This window comes from Anguilla rostrata, chromosome 1 (genome assembly GCF_018555375.3).
Source record: "Anguilla rostrata isolate EN2019 chromosome 1, ASM1855537v3, whole genome shotgun sequence".
Classification (NCBI taxonomy): domain Eukaryota; kingdom Metazoa; phylum Chordata; class Actinopteri; order Anguilliformes; family Anguillidae; genus Anguilla; species Anguilla rostrata.
The window spans coordinates 24,613,403-24,633,761 of NC_057933.1; the positions used below are offsets into that span (position 1 = coordinate 24,613,403).

Genomic DNA, 20,359 nt, shown 5'->3' on the forward strand with positions numbered 1-20,359 from the left:
ATGCTTCCAAAAAACCAAATAAAGTCTTGCGGTAATTCACTCAAGCAGATGCTGCGAAGCTGGCTCTATCTTCGTTAGCAACAGTCGCTAAGGAGGGCGGGACTTGTGAAGGCATATCCTGGCGTTTGCAGGTTAGAGTTTAAAGGTCAAATATTTTACTTCCGCTGTTATATTAGTGTTGCAGTCCGCGGGGGTAAAATGACTACATTAAGGGCTTTTACCTGCGATGATCTGTTCAAATTCAACAATATGTGAGTCAGCATATTTAGGTTGTTAGTAGGTAGCTGTTTGAGCGCATTAATAACAATTCGTTGCATCGCGTTAGCCTAATATACTACCAATTAGACATGTAGTTAACGTTACCCACCCAACGTTATAGCTTGGCCAGCTATCGATAGACTAGTTACCTAAATCTTGTTGATAAGTATTCAGTATCTTAAAGTAGTCTGCATTCATCAGCACATTAACTAGATGTTCGCTACTGTACCAAACTGCCTCTAGTGTGGACAAATGTTGTTGCTGGCTGGACTGTCTGCTTGCATGTCATGTATGATACGGCCACTAGCTATAGTCGAGCTAACCCAAATAGCTAGCATGCAAACCTGTGAAGCAAATTGGCTGGTCCATAATAAGAAGCTTAATTTATGTCATAGGTTTGTTTCCTGTCTGCTATTTTGTCAGCTAGCTCTTTAATGTCCTGAAATTCTTTATAGCTGGCTATCATATACAGGGTACACCTAATATATTTTTTCCAGGGAGCACACGTGCATCCTGGATGTTAAACTGAGGAGCACACTAATGCATCCCAATTAATAGATCTGCTTCTAAATTATTCTTTTGCAAATGATCCTGAAAACGGAGCACTGCAGAGCCCTGCATATATTATGCTTATATAGCCAGCTCGTAAGCCGACAATAATTAGCTATATGCCGTCTGACTGTTGTCATTTTTGTGTCTTGCAGTAACCTCGACCCACTGACAGAAACTGTATCCTTTCAGTCAAAACATTTTTTTATTTTTTTTATTTCCTTTTTTGCTATTGTTGTAGGGATAACACATAACACATTGTGGATCAACATTACTGTACTGGTGATTAATTGACAAGTGAAGCAGCTATTATGAATTATACCTGAGCAGAATTAAGGTTTGTTAGAAGTGATTTAAAATGTTTAACATCTAAACCAAAGTGAAAGTGCTTAGACTTGTGTTTGTAATCTACAGTGTCCTTAAAACTTACGTTAACGGTAGATTGAAATTTGTTTTTTAATGCTATATAGTCCTAGTTATGGCATAGGATTTGAGGTAAAAAGAAGAATGTGAGAAAAAAGTAGAGACAACCAAAATGTATTTTATGGTACTTACATATGTTCTTGCCATTTTACAAAAGCTTGTTTGTGTTGAGTCCCCCTGTTTTCAGATGTGTAAAATTATCAATGCCTAATGGGTGTTAACTGTTGCTCAGGTGTTTCCTTTGGAATGGATTGTTCACACATAAAAGAGCAGTGAGTGTCTAGTCTTGGTTTTAGCCTGTGGAGGTTGCATTTTGAGTCATGGGCATACATCATCATGAAGACCAGAGAAAAAAAGCTATGGCTGAAAAACAACTAATCTGTCAGCTGAGGGGTCATAGTAATGCATTTAGAAGGATAGCACAGAAACTGGTTATATCAAGTACAGCAGTTTGGAGAGTCTTGAAAAAGAAAGAAACCAGTGGTGGACAGAGAAATAAAGACCTTTCAGCTCAGCCAAGGCAAGCAACTGCAGTTGATGACCAATGAATCCTAAGAGCTCTGAACAAAAACCATATAAATAATGGTTAGTGACATCACCAGCAGTCCCCAGAGGGCAGAGGGCAGAATATCATAAGCCACCATGCTTGCGATGCAGTTATTGTATTTAAGGGCTTTGCAACCAAATATTGGGCCTAGACTTTAATGCTTTGATATACTTTTAAGTTCATCCCTTAATTTGATTTTGCAAAGCTGAAAATGGAGGGACAAAAACAGCTGTTTCTGTAAAATGGTAAAATGTAAAAATAACAAAGTTCACTCTACCGTTGTCGTACTTTGGAGGGCACTGTATGTGTGTTTTCAGTACAAAATAAACAATTTTTTACATGCCCAGCCCTCTCCTCACAAATTCACGGTAGTGCTTTTTCAAGAGAAAGTAGGAAATTGTCTTTAACAATACAACACAGTATGGAATCCCGTTTTACCTGCAGTACCTCGCTCACTGGCCTGAGTATTTCATTGTGGCAGAGGCTCCTGGGGGAGAGTTAATGGGCTACAGTAAGTACGCCATGTGGTGGCTCTCCGACACTGAGGGTCCACTGAAGTGCATGAATAAGCTAAACACAAAGGTTCAAACATGAGTCACTTTATGTTAGGGGCTCCTGAATTAGGGTCCTGCGTCAACTAGAATTCTACTCAGCGCTCCGCGTATCTCTAGAGGTGATCAGACTTGAAGCTTTTATAAAAATATAATTATTTTTCTATTTAGAGTGATTCATTTATGTACATTTAAATTTATCTTATGTTAATTTCAGCAATTCCAAATGCACTGTATTATGTAAGATAGATAGTGATGCAGTATAGAGAAAAAATCAAGGAAAAAAGATATCTTTGTTCCAGACATTATGGTGCTCACTGTAGATAGTAAGGCTGTGCATGTGTCTTGAGTGGCGACATCTGCGCTGTACTGAAGCCTGGGTGTTCCTTGTGTGCAGTCATGGGGAAGGCGGAAGGATCCGTAGCCAGGGAGGAGTGGCACGGTCATGTGACCGCGCTCTCTGTGGCTCCAGAATTCAGGCGACTGGGACTTGCAGGGAAGCTGATGGAGCTGCTGGAGGAGATCTCTGAGAGGTGTGTGTGGGTCTGCACTCTTATATGGGCTAATAATAATAATAATCATGTATCGTGTTCATTAATAACATTGTCCATGTTTCCCTACCCCCTTTCATAAAATATTCCTCCAAGTGCACCAACTTTAAAAGGCTGGTTTTTAAAAAAAAGAATTTATTTGCCTGCACATTATAGACTTTTTGCCTGTACTTCCTGTTTAAAACCTCCCTCAATCTCCCACTGACTGCCATACATTTTTCCTTTTTTTTGAAACTTCACTCAAGGAATATTCCTGTGAATTTAGGGTCAAATTCAATAATTCTGGTGAGGGCCAAGGGTTCCCCTCTCTGGCATTTTCATATGCTCATTTTTTTTTCTGTTTGGTCAATCTAGGAAAGGAGGCTTCTTTGTGGATCTGTTCGTACGAGTGTCCAACCAGGTAGCAGTGAACATGTATAAGCAGCTGGGATACAGTGTCTACAGGACCGTCATCGAGTACTATTCAGCCAGCAACGGGGAGCCAGATGAGGACGCCTATGGTAAGACGTCCTTGGCTTTTGCAGATGAATTTGATTGGATTTCAATAAGATATTTGATCACACACGCTTCAAAAGCAAATACATTTTTTTATGTTTTAACGTTTGAATTTTACTCATTTACAAATCATTATAATTATTACTTTTTCAGTTTCAAGGTGTTTTTCCTTTTAAGTTGTGCTTTGTTTCAAATTTATGAAGCTTTTGGCCCTGATCAAGCTCTAAGGTCACCCATAAAATGTTCAATTTTTTTGGTGGGAAGCATGTATCATAACTGCCTTTTTTGCAAATGGATGTTTTTAGTTTTCAGGTATGAAATGTGCTCATTTAGCTGAATCATTACATTACATTACATTACAGGCATTTAGCAGACGCTCTTATCCAGAGCGACTTACACAACTTTTACATAGCATTTTACATTGTATCCATTTATACAGCTGGATATATACTGAAGCAATGCAGGTTAAGTACCTTGCTCAAGGGTACAACGGCAGTGTCCTTACCCGGGAATCGAATCTGCAACCTTTTGGTTACAAGCCCAGTTCCTTACCCACTGTGCTACACTCCGTCTGTCCGAATCATTGTTTGGGTTATGAAAACTTCCACATTTCTTTATGGAAATGCAACCTCATGGTGAAGTCTTCAGTTGGTCACATTTTCATAAATCCACCTTCTAAGAACAAAAATGTAACTGTATTTCCAGCCATGTTCGACTGAAAAGGTTCCCGGGGGTTTATTTCCAGATATTTCACTTTTGCACAGCATATTTTGTTTCTACTTTAGCAGAAATTAGGTCTGTACATTAAATTGTAGCTATGGGGAACTGCACACACTGCTACTCCAGGTGAATGACCATCACTGTGTCTTTTCCTTTCCACAGATATGAGGAAAGCTCTGTCCAGAGACACGGAGAAGAAGTCCATCGTCCCCCTCCCGCACCCCGTCAGGCCTGAGGACATAGAATAACCCCGCGCTGTGACTCTCTCTCAGCACCGCCTCTGGTCTTTCCCCAATTTTTTCTTCCTGCTCTCCTCAAAAAAAAAAATACATTAAATACATTTTTGAAAAGGAGCGCAGCAGGTAAAAATATCTGTACATTTTTATTTATTTATTTTGAATCGACGGTTTATTCGTATCAGGAGGAGATTGACGTGCACGCTCTCGGCTGTGCGTCCTGCAGCCAGCTGAAGAGCTGAAGAGAGCAAGAACACAAACAGGAAGTCGGCCGCTTGGCCCCTGAGCTTCGTCGTTTAGGAGCAAACGGCTGCTCCCGCCGCACATGTCGGCCCCATGTTTTTAAGACCGAATTATGCCAGGATCGCCGTGTGTGAACCGAACCAAGTAATGTCGCCATTTTTATTTTCTGATTCTTTCAATGAAATGGGGATCGCAGGCTGTACCTGTATTAGAGAGTCACAGCGTTACTCAGAATGTTTTTTTTTTTTTTTGTTAAATGTGAAATAGCTACGTGCATCAAGAAACCAGTATAATAAATCTTCATTAAAGTACCTGGCTCTTCTTTTGCGTCACAACAGGATTTAATGACAAAATGTACAACCTTTTTAAAAAAAAAATATTGTAAATTTGTGTGGCAACAGTTTTTCAAATTAAAGTTCATGAAGGAATGTGAGGGCATCGCATTTATAGAGAGCCTGTTGATGGTTGGAAATCTGTATTTTTTTTAACTTAATCAGAGACAGGATACTCACATTTTCTGGTAGCTGTAAGAGGTCTGGTTGACGTACCCCTTCTTGGGCAAGAAGAATGAATCTTTTTTTCACATGCTAGCTCAAATTTTAGTAAAAATACAGCAAAAACTAGGGCTGCCAACTTTGAGTGTGTCCACAATCTGAAACTAAAGGCGGATCTTTTTTAAGTGAAGCACATATGAATACATTTTATGTCGTTTACTAGGTAAAGTGAAGTAGTTCAGAAGGTTTATTTTCTCCCCATGTGGAAGGGCTTCAAGCTTCTGGTGTGTTTGTACTAAATGTGTATGGCTAGAATTTGGAATTCAGGTCTTCTGTCCTTCCTGACTGGATCTGAATCCATTCAGACCATATTCAGGTAATGAGTCTGCATGGAGCAGGTGCAGGGTAGTTAAAAAAAAAAACAGGAACCCATATCTGAAGGCCAACAAAGGCATTCTTTACACAGAACCCACACTGCAGAAGGGAGATGCGCTCAGACATGGTGATGTCCCCTCGCTTCTGCTCCAAATTTATTTTGCATTTTTTCCAAATGAGGAATCCTCATGCTTCCCACACAAGATAGTTTTATACAAGGTTGTTCCATGTATGCATTTTTATTCGACAAAGACTGCCGGACCAACAGGAGATCAGAGGGTCTTGTTGGAACCAACTTGTTGCGTGAACATTACCTTTTTAACATGGTGTAATTCTCAGAGTAGGCTCTAGATGGCTCCATAGATTATGCAAATAGCCTTTGTCAGGAATGCTGCCACAACAATGAAGTTGAATTATGGCTTAAGGTCAGTTTTCATTTTGTTTATTTGACATCCTCCTAGAGATCAGCAAATAATACTTACATTTAAATTGGGGGGGGGGGGGGGTCAATGGGTAGAACACAGTAAATCAAATAAAATCATGAAAAAATAAATGGAGTTTGTTTTCACATCCCTTTTAGTAAGCTTTTTTATTTTTATTTGGGTTGTAAACACGTAAATCAGTTTCAGAAGATGCCAGGTCAAATGATTTATTTAAAAAAACACTTCAGTATGCCCCCCCCCCCTTTTGCTTGGGTGTTTTGTTTGCTGTGGTGTGGACACTAGGCTGGCCTACTGTTGCAAAAGCATTTTTTGAGTAAAGAATCTGCTTTTAGAAGGCTACAATTAATTTCACTTGTCTATTCTCATAGATCAACAGTGAGACATTTTCCCATAAGTTTCATCCTTGAATGAGTGTGAACTCTGTAGGATCCCTGTTCCTGCCGGACGTACTTCAAGCTGAGAACAAGAACACACACACACACACACACACACACACACACACTCATTCAATGGCATTCCAATTGCGAGTTTCTCACAAAAAAACAACCACTGCACCTCAATGTCAAAGCATTCATAACTTAAAGAAATATTCTGTGGTATGGGTGTATAAATACTTATTCATTATAATGTGCTGTTTTAAACATTTACGCTACCATCAGGTTTTATTACTTTGTATAGTGGGAAATAATCATCACCAGAAAATAACTAACAGGTATTCTCTTTCTGCTCGTTCCTTTCTGCTCTGTGTCTACTGCATTGCTCGACAGTAACGTGCTGGGGTGGCTGTTTGAGCTTCAATGGCAGTTCTGCAAATGCCTGCGCCTTTTTCGCTGAAATCGTATTTGGGCACGGAGGACCCCCTTCACCAGAACTGAAAAGATGACAGATCTTCCCTCCCCCCTCCTGGAAGTCAAGCTGGCGCGTTTTCATTGCACATATGGTAGATGAGGTGTAATATTCAGCCAGCACTTGCTCGCGTCGAACATATTGTTCCCAGACAACTGTGACCCGCTACCATTGTGCGAATGCGTGCGATGTTCAAAACCACGAGCCGTGACACAAAGCAAGGCGACGGTGTCGACAGCCCGAGCCTCTTTCCTTTGAGGGAACTGAATTTGTTTTTGTGACAGTTTCCTGGTTGTTGCCAAATAATTCACATCCCATTGGTCTGCAACGTTGTTTAATTCATTGACCCAGGAGAAAGCTTATCTCAGCAATTGGAAAGAATTATAGACCAAACATAACTGTTAAAATGGAAATTATATGGTTGTGTGCTTAAACTTTGTTGTTCATGAAACATCAGTTGATTAAAGTTGATTCAGTACTTACTGCAACTGCACATTATGTGCTTTTGTTCTCCCAATGTCAACCATCACCAGTTAATTCCTAATCACCGAATTCCTTAATTATTTACAATACATTTATATAATAACATTTTTAATAATTTGTTGGCAATTTAAAACTGCAATGAGAACGAGGAAACTATAGGAACAGTCCTTTTTATGTCTTAGACGCACCGCCACCCCCCCCCCCTCCATTAAATGGGGGGACTATGTATAAAAAGGGCTGTAATTCCTACATGAGTCACCCCATATGGATGCAAATGCCCTCAAATGAAAGGGCACTTAGGCTGCCCTTACCTCATACTCATTGTTTTATTTCCACACCAATATGCTGGAGTACATAGTCGAAACAACAAAATTAGTAACACTGTCCAAATAAATACTACACTGCACTGTGTGTGTGTGTGTGTGTGTGTGTCTATATATATTACTCTGTTTATTTTGTGTGTGAATAGGATACATGGGTATGGGACCAAATCGTTCAAGACAGAGCCAAGCAAATGCCATACTCAACAGGAAACACAGATTATACTAAACAGAAAATAAAAATAACCACATGCTTCTCGCCTCTGAAAATGGTTAAGCCAACCACTACTACAGACATCAAACACATGAAAACATGGGTATTTTATTTCCATTAGAGCACACAGTGTTCTGTGTATGTATTTTCAAACTCAGCATTAGTTCTCATCATGATTATTGCATAAAACAAAAATAAATACATCAATTAACTACATAATAAAATGAAACTCCCTACATAATCAAATGAAAGTATTCTTCATAATACTCACTCATTTCCACCAGATTATCTTGGTGGTACAAAGGTCAGACCTTTTGTTTGTGGATTTTCCACTATTACCACTAAAAGCACTTCAGGCAGTTGTCCTGCTCTCTGCTTGAAACATTGACCTGGCTTGCGAGGTGACTTATCAGAACACATGGCACACAATCATGCACACTCACACACACACACACACACACACACATGCACACACACACACACACACACTCTCTCTCTCTCTCTCTCTCTCTCTATCTCTCTCTATGCTACCTTCCTTTTCGTCCTTGTCTACTTGCTTCCCCTTACTGTGTGTTAAAGTGTATTTAACTGCAATGAGATCAGATCATAAAAGCAAACATACAATATAATCTAAATTATCTAATGATATTCACTAAAGTCATGCCCTTATATTTCTTTTTTCTTGGATAAAAAGGCTAAATGAATGATTGAGCTTACAACTAGTTGAAAAGATTGGAAGCAATCAGAAAATAAGAGTACTCATGACTAAATTTAATGGTGGCTTTTTTTTCATAAATAGTTTGATGAGTTCAGCAATTACCCAAACAGTTCAATAAATGTATGTATGTCTCTTTAAATGCCACTGGCATTTAAAAATTTACGTAGGCTTGCTTGCTTGCTGAAAGGGAAAGCATTTCATAATTAAATGACATAGGTCTGATTCATGGTCAGATCTGTACATATTTTCACATGCTATTGCTGTTCATGGGATCCATTTAAATGTCAATTTGGTGGGGCCACATAGCAGGAAGCAATTAATTTAAACAATGTCAAAGAAAATTTTAAGAAATTCGTCCCTCAGTTTGTAAAATGTATGTATATTTTTGCAAGCTATTATGTGTCCAGTTCATCTGAGAACACAAGTGCTCAGGGCTATACACATCAGAGGGGGCAAGTGAAACCCGAATTGTTCTAAAATAATGACATTATTCATCTTTTTTTCTCTCTCTCTCTTCCTGTTAGGCCCATCCCCAGAAAAAAGCTAATTTGGCAGCTTTGAGAAGTCCCCAGCGCGCATCAGCGGTTCTCCGCGCAAAAAAGGGGAAGGTAGCGAATGGTCGTCAGCTGGCGCGATTTGGCCGCGTCTCCGCCGCCGCGCTCCGCAGCTGTTTTCTCGAAGCACGGAGCGCAGCGACCGGCCGCCGCGGGCGGTCGCGTAATGTACGAGCCTGACGCTCGACTTGACAGGAAGTGGAGGGAAGGGCGGCGAGACCCGCGGGTAGCGACGCCAGCAGCGCGCCCGCACTCGGGCAGCCACACGGAAGCTCAGGCTGCCCGTGTGGCTGCTGCCGACCCCCCCCCCCCCCCCACCCCGCAGGGCAATTCGGCTGAGGCCGAGCCAAACCAATCTTTCCCCATTCGTTTCCCTCCTCCTGCGGAATATGGCACCGTTCTGTCTCAGGAGTTCCAGATTTTCCCAGTATGCATATGATTTTAGGAGTGGCTGACACTTGATTTCATTGATATATCTTTTTTTCTATGCACATGGGTAAAATACATTTTAACTGCGCATACACTTAATCACAATTCACACACACACACACACACACACACACACACACAAGCACACACACACACACACACACACACACACAGTTTTCCAATTTATTTAGTACCAGTTGCAAGTAAGGGCATCTGGTACATTGTTATCATTTCCAAATTTGCCTTTTCTTCAGCAGATGGTTCGCAATAGGTTCAGATTTTAAACTGAAGGTTCAGATTTCCTCTGATCTCTGGTGAAAGCGGACTGTCAGCGTCATTGCTGATCAATTTATTCTTCAGTCCTGTCTAATCCACACCAGTAGACTATCCCAGATGTTCTCAGCGCCTCCCCAGACTTCCTGGTAAGCACACAAAATTGCTGCAACGGAAGACAAGCTCAAGTGTTAAGAGGAATCTTCAGAAGTCTTAAAGGTGGAACGGTTCCTTGAGTGGCGCACATGGTCGCGGCACTTGTGTGGACTTCAGCGGCGGTGCTCACTTCCCCACATCGAATTCAGACCGTACCGGTGCCAACTGCGGATGGACGTCCCACAAGGCGATGTGTAATTGGCCATATTGTCACCCAGGGAGGGGTGAACTTCACTCAGCAGCGTAACCCCTCCTTCATTGCTCATTAGCAACTCCTTTGGTTGATATGGCAACTGTAGCCTGCCTGGCTACCGGCTGCATTAGCTGTGCAGATCTCAGGTGCAATAGCTTACAATGAGTGCAAGTCTAAATCTCTCGCCATTACTGCCTTTGGCATGTACCCCTGTGATGGACTTAAAGGTAGGCCTATTTTGTTGAAATAGGCATGTCAGTTCATTTCATGCCTGGAGTGAAATTTCTTTCATGACTTTCCCCTTGAAAACCTACAAAATGCTAGGCATATGCATACAGTCCATTTTAAATATCATAACCATCATTTAATAGCCATTTTCTACTATTGCTGTTTTCATTGATTGACTTAAAGGTTATTTCCCTGTAAATTAAAAATTAGACTATTTATATGAGAACAGTTACAATCAAATGATAAATAATTCTGTATTTATACATATTTAGATAATTCCTGTGATTCATAGAGCTAACTTTTTATGTGATTCACATGCAGGGGAAATCATATAAATATGACAAATTTACAGTTTTTTTACTCTGTAAATAAAGCTGTATTTAAAGCCGAGCAGGTGAATATATATCAGTGGCAAATATCATCTTAGTCTACAGATAATAATAATTTTCACATTAATATCAGCCGTACAGTCATATCCTGGAACATCTCCTTCACTTGCAAGTGCAAATTCTACTTTACAGGTACAAAAGTATAACTTTCCTCTACGCAGGCCTGCAAAAGCAGGGTTAGAGATAGAAAATGTGATACATTTTATATTCTCACCTGTGCACTCATATTACATTAGTGTGGGCTAATGCTAACACTTTGACAATATGTTGACAAGATAGTTGATAACACATCATTATTGTAGTATTGCAATCCTATAGTTACTTTTTATATTTTAACCCTGTCGTGTGCACTTGTGCGTATCATTTAAAACACATTCTTTCTCGGGGTATCTCTATCTCTTTTTCCCCTTCCTCCACCAGTGCCCAGGTGCAGAAGACAGTCTCATGACGCCCTACGTCATGATGTAAGGAAACATTTCCTCACCCCGCAGAAACTTCCTCCTCTGCTAATTACCTTGTACAAACATGAGTCAGATTCAGCGGATATAGGGCGCAAATAGAATTATTGTAAGCGAACAGAGAGAGGGATCAGTCGTCGGAGAACGGGGTGGGAAGGGTTTGCCAGGCAGTGCTCTAACTGCATTAGGGAGATGAATTCTAATGCGGTGGAATTGTGCTTCTTCGTGATTAGCTGAGAGAAAATATCCTCCCGGGAAAAATCCTTGTACACTGAAATCCCGTAAATCCAACCACTTGTTTTTCATCCATTCCCACAGAGATGGTAATGTAATTATGCCTGTAATTATCTTCATCAGTGCCAGCGGCCGCGGACGGCTGGTTCACTCGATCTAAAGGGGACTGCTCATCAGGCCGTCGTCCATCGTGATTTTCACCCTATTTTAAAACCGAGATCTGCGACGGCAGTCGGTGCCCATCAGCTGCACCGCAGCGACAAGAGAGTCATAATGCTCCCAATCCGCACACGCCTTGCCCCTTCTCGTCAGAATACCTCTGCCCAGTCTCTGACATCTGCCCCGAGCCTTGTGGCTCCCGCGCGCCCGCAGCGACAGATTGCCCATCCGCTCGAAGAGTCTGGCACGGGCTGACTCTCCAGGCGCGGCTCCCAGGATCAGGTGGGCGCGGAAGGCAGCAGAAGGCAGCTGGTGTGGTGCGGAACGCCGCGTGCCAGGCGCTGCAGATGGGCAAATACCACTGTCTTCGGCTCGCGGAAAGAGCACTCTTAATTAAGGCTTACCAGTTGAAAAAGTGAGGGAAACAACAGATCTTCTCTGCACTCAAAACTGATTCATAATAATTAACCACAGTTCAATATGGCAAGTAACACGTGTCTGCTGTTGGGAAAAATAAGGATTCATGCCAACTGCCATAATTAAATTCAAGTTGTTATTTGTTGTTACCTCTTGTATATCTTGTTTATATCGCACCAACTAATTGCATGCGAACTCCTCAGCCAGTTCTTTCACACAATACATATTTACGACACAATTAGATAACTCAAAAATGTATGTTTCGGTGTTTTTTTGTCAACAACATAATAGCAGCAGTTCCTAAACGTTAACCATCCCATCATTTTATTATGATAGTGCTGCGGGTGCTGTTATCATTATCAGTTGTGTAGAATATAGCTCACAATAACAATGAAACGTGAGGTTGAAATATTCCGTTTATATTAAATAGGATACATATAGTATATGTGTTCATTATTCTGACAACATGCATTTTATATATTTTTACCACAAGAGGGCAATGTTTTTAATAGACACCCTAACTGGTTGTGTCTTTTGCAACTATTTGCTGGAAATTATTACTGTTCATCTGTTGGTGTGTTCCGTGCAAGAAATAGGGCATTGTTTACCTGTGACCTGGATATTGGCTTTTCTTTTTGTGCGTCATGTTTTTTTATTTAAAGCATTTTACCACATCATTGTTTTTTCTGGGTTAACAGGCTTGCCACTATAAGGATCAGCCATCAATAGTTGTTCTTCTTTTTACTTCACACTGTAAATTAATGCATTGGAACCCTATGTTTTAAATATTAAAACATTTGAACAACCACATTTTGTTTTTTGGAGTTCAGTACCCCCAAAACACCATTTTATTTTTGTAATAATAGACTGTATCTGAAATGACAACAGGTAGTGACAGCAATCAATTCGTTTTTTTAAAACATGACAGGCATGTTTTAAAATAAATATTATACTAGTGAAGTGGGTAATATTCATTTAAAATAAATAACTTTATAATCCACACATGTAATCAAAAACTGGTTCAGAATACTTATGAAATAAAAGTAGGTTCTAAGACCCCAATATGTGCTTAATCTGTGGTCAGTGATTGGTACTGTACTTACACTGCACACCTCACAAGATGACTTATATTTTTAAAAACTTAAATTATGTTTATACTTGTATAGGAAAATCTGTAAATCATGGGTTATTTTCTGCTTTCATCCGGCCCGAATGAAAGTTTGCCATTCGTTTATTTCACGTTTATTTGAAAAGCAATACATGAATTACTCCCTTCGGTGCTTTTACAATATATGCATTTCCTGTTGATTCATGCAAAAAGATGGCAGTTTTATGTGAATGTGCACCACTTCAAATATCACTTGTGTTTTATGAGGAGGAACAGTGGACAGCAAGACAACAGTAAAGGGCAAAATCTGGCTGAGTATTAAGAGGTAAATGTCAGCGAAGACTATTTTATTAGCCCATGATGCAACACGGCAGTTTCCTTCTCTGTTCCTATTGTTAAATTCTCATTTTAATGTGAGGCACCAGATGTGCTTTCAAACAAGTGGACCAGCCGTGTTTAATCACAGATGTACAACGAGCAAAAAGACCGTGCCCATTCAGCTAATCTCAAGTTCGCGGACATCTTACCGGTAAACGTAAATGTTTATTAGACACCTTTGTTAGCAAGAACAGATACACTGAAAGGGAGATGGTTGTTTTTTATAACAGAATTTCATTTTCATGTGCAGTATTATGCCTCAATAAAATCCTGTAGAGGATTACTTGTCATATACCGCATCACTTTTGATTGGACACAACTTGGGAGCAGTTGATCTTTTCTCCAACATCAAATGGTACTGATTCAAATAGGACTTCAATCATGACCGCATACATCAGTGTCCAAAAGAACATTTATCAAATTTCCCTTTGTGTGTGTGTGTGTGTATTTGTCTGTGTGTGTGTGTGTGTGTGATTACTCAGTCACGCCCAGCTTCTTAAAACAATGCTACCCAGCATTCAACAAAGACCAAAGAAGTTCATATTTTCAATTGGATTACCAGAGAATTTAATATCCGTAGTCCTCTTTTCAGCTGTGCTGCTCGGACCATACATTCTGAATTTGACGGTTTGTGTAGCGCTGCGCTTCCTGTGGTTACGACCTCGGCGAAGCGCTATGCAGCTATGTGACTCACGGGTGAGCTTCTTCCACCGCGTGCACATCCCTGAAGTGTTCTTGTGCGCAAATTCCACGCCGCGGTCCTCTGCGCGTCAGCAAATAAGCCTTGAATCATTTCGCCGCCTGGCTGAGGCCCCTTGCGAGCCCGCGTACCGCTGGTATCATGGCAACTGCCATTGTGAGGCAGGGTAGGGAGCGAGCCTTGAAGCTTTGCATTAGCCTTCTAATATATGCCCTGCGTCTAGTGCGGCCCTTTTCATTGGGTTAGAGCACCTGCCCGCTTTCTGTCAACACAGAATCGGGTTACTTTGCGTATCGGTCAGAGCGCGGCGTCGCCCGTCGCTTTTTTTTCCGTTAAATGTTATGCAACTTCCTGTGATTACCAGTCGACTGCACCTGCTCTGCTGTTACTGCTGCTCAAAAGGCACCCTTTTGTCCCTCTGTGCCGTGCTGGCATTTTCGAAAAGGATTTTTGTTGATACTGGCTGACATGTAAAAGACATGCATATTGTGAAGCTGATTTGTGTTGTGTGCTATCATTTAAGAGTGGTTTTAAAGAAGGGTGGTGTGAAATCAGCCTCATGTAGGCCTCTGCTCAAACAGTGTGAAATCAGCCTCATGTAGGCCTGCTGTGTTCTAACCTTAAGTGTGAAATCAGGGCCTCAGTGTGAAATCGCCTGAGGCCTGCTCAAACAGTGTGAAATCAGCCTCATGTAGGCCTCTGCTCTAACAGTGTGAAATCAGCCTCATGTAGGCCTCTGCTCAAACAGTGTGAAATCAGCCTCATGTAGGCCTCTGCTCTAACTTGATCCTATGTAGGCCTGCTCAACGTGGAATCAGCCTCATGTAGGCCTCTGCTCACATGTGAACAGCCAGTACCTGTATGTGAAATCAGCCTCATGTAGGCCTCTGCTCTAACAGTGTAACATCAGTCTCAGGCAGTCTACTGCTCTAACAGTGAGAATGAAGAAACGTTCATTCACACAGCTCTGGAATAAAACAAAAACAGCAAACTGAGGTTCAATCAATAATGGCCAGTGTTTCTGAACATACTAACAATTGCACTTATTTCTAAACCAAAAGACAACTGTTGATTTAATCAAGGCCTGAATGTCACTGTGCATGTTTTAAAAAAACGCCATAGAACCAGGTGAATGACAGAAAAACACATTTCTGGTGTTTATAATTTGGCTGATGTATTAAAATTCACTGACATTTTTCGGCGATTTATTGGAACAGTTTTTGCACACAGTATTTCATTCACATTTGCTTCTGTTGTAGAGCCAAGCTGTAGGCTATGACCAACTTCATTAAGCAAAATTTTTTCACCCAAGAGCTTAGATTTTGCGAATAATGAGACTGAGGCACCCAACGTTATAAAGTCTACAGACGAAATAACGGAAGAAGAAGAAAGAGGTTAGCAGCACACTGGATAACTCAAAAATGCATTTTGAATTTCAACCAAGAATAACTGGCACACACATGCCCAGGTTTCGATATTTATCACCCCTCCGCTAATGAATAGCTTCCATTCTTTCGCAAGCCCTCCGTGAAAAGCAGAAGACCTTAAGGGGAGCCGGTCTGGTTGGTGTCCTCATCCAGGGTGCGTTTGAGCAGATGGCTCCAATGGGAAACCGGAGAGAGAGGCTTAAAGCGAGGTCATTTTAATCAGGCTTTTTCAAAAGACGGACCTACCGAGGAATTTTTTTGGGGGTCCTCGGGCCGTGCTCCCCCCCTAGGAGCTGGACGATAAGCCGAGCGCACTCCCGGGAAGCGTCTGTTTTCTCTGCCCTCGTCTGCTGTCGGTTCCCCTCAGACGCGGCGCCGTGGAACCGATCCACTCTATTATTAACGCCCGGTGACTAATTACACTGCGGCGCTCGCAGGGAGATTATCAACAGAGCGTGGAAGTGGCGGGAGCGTCGAGCATGTTCCAGAGGTATCGATAGGATTGACCGATGTTTTCTCCTCGTTAACGCTCGCTTCCGTCCGGCCCAGAAGACGCGCGGAAAACAAAGAAAAACAGACTTAATCCGAGGAGCAGAATCGGGGGGTGGAACAGATTCCCCAAGTGGAGTGGGAAGGGGACTGAACAACTCCAGTAAAGGAAAGTTGTCGGTGTGGGAGAGGTGCCTCATCCAGTCCAGCAGATGGGCTGTTTTACCTGCAAGTAGGATGTGTGTGGGGGTACAGTATGGTAGATTCGGAGCAGTGTACAGGGGTGTTGGCGTGTGTTCGTGTGCGCTGTGTTGCCCCTGTGTAGCCATACAGCAGCTGCGCAGCTCTTATGGGGGTATGGGGTGGGGGGGTGCATAGATATCATTTATATAAGTCATTATGCGTTCCTTTTTTTAAATGCGTAATTTCAGTTCAAAAATTAATTGGATATTATGTCAGTATTTTCAAATAGGATATTCCGAACGTCATAATCCTTCCCCAGTTTAAATAGAAAACAAAAATGTGATTTTTCTCTGGAACCTCTTTTTTTATGCCCTGCGCATATAGCCTAGCTGCCTAAGAGCTGGTTACCGCATGGCGCCGTGCAGGTGCCCCACGCAAGAACGCTCAAGGCGGTTGGCAGTCGCGGGCGGGGTTGGGCGAGCGGCACTTCTGGCGCGGCTACCCGCGATTGGCACGCGGGCGAACTCGCTGCCGGGGGCATTCATTAACGCCGCGCTGTTTGCTCCTGTCAGCGACCGCGGCGCTCTCCGGTGTTCGCCGTCCGCCTCCATTAGCCGGCTAATGAAATAGTTAGCGCCCGCTAAACCGATCGCCGCGCCGGACGTGTAATGGCTAACGTGCGACGGGCGAGGGGGCGCCGTCTTTGGAGACTGTCCATCGCTGTGCAGAGGCCACGCCGCCCCCGCCCGCCCACCCACCTACCTCCATCCCCTCCGCCAGTAGCTGCCTGCTTCCAGCTACCCATTGTCCAGTTCTCTATGTGCTGAGTGTCAGCGCTTCCCAGAAACTCACCAAGATTAAGCCTCCGCCTTCCCCAGTCATTACCCTCCCAGTTTTCCCCACCCCCCTGGTTTTCCCCGCCCCCATCCTCAGGCAGAGATGTATTGGCCCAGCCGTGGCCCCCCCTGCACCCTTTGGTTTGGACCAGGTCACAGTGGGCAGCTGGCATTGACTGATAAGGAGGCTAATCCAAAGGCTGATAAATTTGGTAAAGTTGTGTCCCCCTGACAAGGGCCGTCATTAGGCAGCAGAGTCTTTAACGGTCCTGCTGGCATGCGCCGGGCGGTTAGAGGGGACTCTGGGATTCTGGGCAGGCAGTCGAAATGCGGAGTGGACGTACACTTTATTTTAATAGCCAATCCATCTGTCCAGTTAAGAACTTGTAGGGGGGGCCAGAGGGGTTATGCTCAAACAATTGTCCATTCAAGACAATTTTGGGATTTTAAAAAATCTTTCGGATATAGACTGTTTCTGTAAATACATTTTTAAAAATTAAAACGAAGAAGAGTCTCTGGAAAATGATGTAAATAATATATGAATGCATAAAATAAATGATTATCCATAACCCAGAGGAGAAGAATCAAAATGTTTACTGAATTGGGGTATATTGTTGCAAATTTTAGTTCAGTATTCACAATGGTATGAAGTTAGCCTTGCTCTTATGGATCACTCTTAGGGTGAAATAAACACCATGACCGAATCACCTACAGCTGCCTTAATGGGTCATTTTTGGGGAACTGTATTCATTTTTTGTATGATGTAAGTATTACGCTCAACATTTTCATTTCCATGAGTGTATATAATGACTTTTATTTTGACCCTTTTTTCCCCACTGATTTATTTGTATCATGCCACGTTAGCATTTAAGCCAATGTGAGCATAAGCACCAGTCAAATAAATAAATAAATAAGTAAGCTTTCAGAAACACACTAATGCCCGGGACAGAGCATATGTTGGTAAGGGAGGGGCTCACATTCTGGGCCGTGTCGCGCGGTTGCCTCATCCGGTCATTCGCCGGCCCCGCTCTCTCCCTTCTGATTCCCGCCCCTCCGGATTACCTTCTCTGGCTCTGCCTCAGTATCCACGGCAACCCCAAATCCCACACCGCGGCATACCCCGTCGCCTCCGGTGCGGGATCGGAGCATTCTTCCCATCCGGAGGTCCCGGTCGGAGGACAGCGGGCCCCTCCGGGCAGAGCAGGCTCCAGCCAAGGCCAAGGCATCCGTGTGTGAGACGGAGGGAGCGTTCTTCTGCGTTCCAACCCAAACCTTTCCACTAAAAAAACCCAGCGGTAAAAAATGAATGGATGGGAAAATGTGTCAGACCAATCAGGCCTACCTATGTTTCCCTGCATAAAATGGATATAGAAATATAGCATACATTCCTTATGAATGTATTCACTGTGGAAGAACTGAACAAATAGGCAATAGAGTGGACTCTAAATATTGTATTTGTATGAACATCCCATCACCAGCCAAGTGTTCAGGCCACTGCCCAGGGCTCTGCACTAGATTGGTTCCCTCTATTAGTTTTGTAGGAGCACTACATTTATTTAAAAAGACAGAACAAAAACATGCACAGGATCTTTTATGCTTCTCAACTGAGGTTGCTTCTACCCCCCAAAAGGAGAAAACAACTAACAACTAAAAAAAAAAAAAGTTCTGGTTATCACTCTTCTGTAAATGATGCCATAATCAATGGAGTACCCGTGGGTCTCCAAACAAGCGTTCATCAAAAGGCAAAGCAGATGGATGTAGACAAATCCACCTCACAGTGCCAAAATTCAACAAACCACTTACAGTAAGCCCGGACTTCCCAAAATAGCCACGTGTCTGCTCATCAAAACATCAAAACAACAGGAAGCTCACAAGTTAACAAACAAGATCAGACTGATTGAACTTCACTACTGTAGAATACATTTCTTTGCTGGCTTCCTTATTTCGTCTGGTGGGCAAACCGACATCTGCCCTTCACAAGGGACTGACATTGCCGAATATATCCCAAACTAAGCCAGGTAAAGAATGTGTCTGGGAGTCAGGTAACATATTCTTGAAGGTTTCTAGTGTAGGAAGTCCTGTTGAAAGCTGGAGTAAGAAAACTACTTCACTGGCTTCATCTGGTCAGGCAGTTTCTTTGTTATTGAACATTAAAATAATAAAAAAAGGGAAAATAAGTCCAAATGGTTTTTAAACTGATTTGCCATCATTATAATTCATTTTGGGAGCTCTGTTCAGAGAAGCAAAATTTGTTTCCCCTGACAATTGTGGCTTGGGGCTGTCCAGCCTAATTGTGAAAATAGCTGCTCTATTTCCTCCTGTTAAACTTTGCCATTCTTATATATATATATATATATATATATATATGAATAGGTGAGAAGACAATATGTAACATTTTATGTAAATATGTGAGATTATAAAAATGAAAATTCAAGAACATAAAGTAGTTTCTGCACATTGAGGACAAGATCTCGGCTTACATGTACACTCCTGGGCATAAAAAATGGCAAAATATTAAGTTTTTTGTGGTCTTAACAACAAATCATCGGTCAGAAAATTAGCAAGAATTAAACAAATGCATAATTTACAGCTGAATCTAGTCCCATAATGTCAAATAAAAGAGTCATGTTTTGTATTTGGTTGCATATTACTTGCATGCCATGACTGTGACCTATCAACATCATCAGAGTCTGGATATCTTATTTTCAGGTTGTCCTATAAGCAATACAAAAACTCTTTGCATTTGAATGGATCTCTATGGGAATTGGGGGGTGGGACTAGATTCAGCTGTAAATTATGCTGATACAGTATGGAACACATTTGTTGGCTAAATGGCTTGAAGTCATCAAGGGTCCAAGGTATCAAATGAGCCTCAAACAACCGTGCTGCTGCCAGATATGCAGTAGATACTACAAGCATTGTTTCTCCTGAATATTTTTTCCATTGAGTTCAACAGGAAAATCTAAAACCTGTACCACTGCTCTGTTAATGTATGAGGACGTCCTAGATGCCTCAGCTGAAGTCTTACTTTAGTCTGGCCTTACATAGATTTGACATCTCCGGGAATGAGTAGGCGGGCAAATTTTCAGCAGGGCTTCCCACTGTCTCCAACCCTGCTTTTTTCTTTAATCTCAAACTCTCGGGTGTCTGAAAACACAGGAACAACGGGCCAGGTGAGGCACTGAACTCTGAAGCTGCGAGTCGCTGGCATTTCTCAGTGGCATTTGAAGATGAGCACCCACTCATCCCCACCCCCTCCCCCTACCCCCCAGAGGTGGGCTG

At 42.2% G+C, this 20,359-nt stretch overlaps 1 protein-coding gene across 1 annotated transcript; it reads left to right on the forward strand.

Moving 5' to 3' along the window:
* The first annotated feature begins 118 nt into the window (after positions 1 to 118).
* Positions 119 to 4,884, forward strand: naa20 (N-alpha-acetyltransferase 20, NatB catalytic subunit). The gene is made up of 6 exons (XM_064331373.1): positions 119 to 251; positions 963 to 987; positions 2,198 to 2,288; positions 2,726 to 2,861; positions 3,234 to 3,379; positions 4,257 to 4,884. Exons 1-6 carry the CDS (start codon positions 199 to 201, stop codon positions 4,340 to 4,342), a joined length of 537 nt encoding a protein of 178 aa, XP_064187443.1. The 5' UTR covers positions 119 to 198; the 3' UTR covers positions 4,343 to 4,884.
* The last annotated feature ends 15,475 nt before the right edge of the window (positions 4,885 to 20,359 follow it).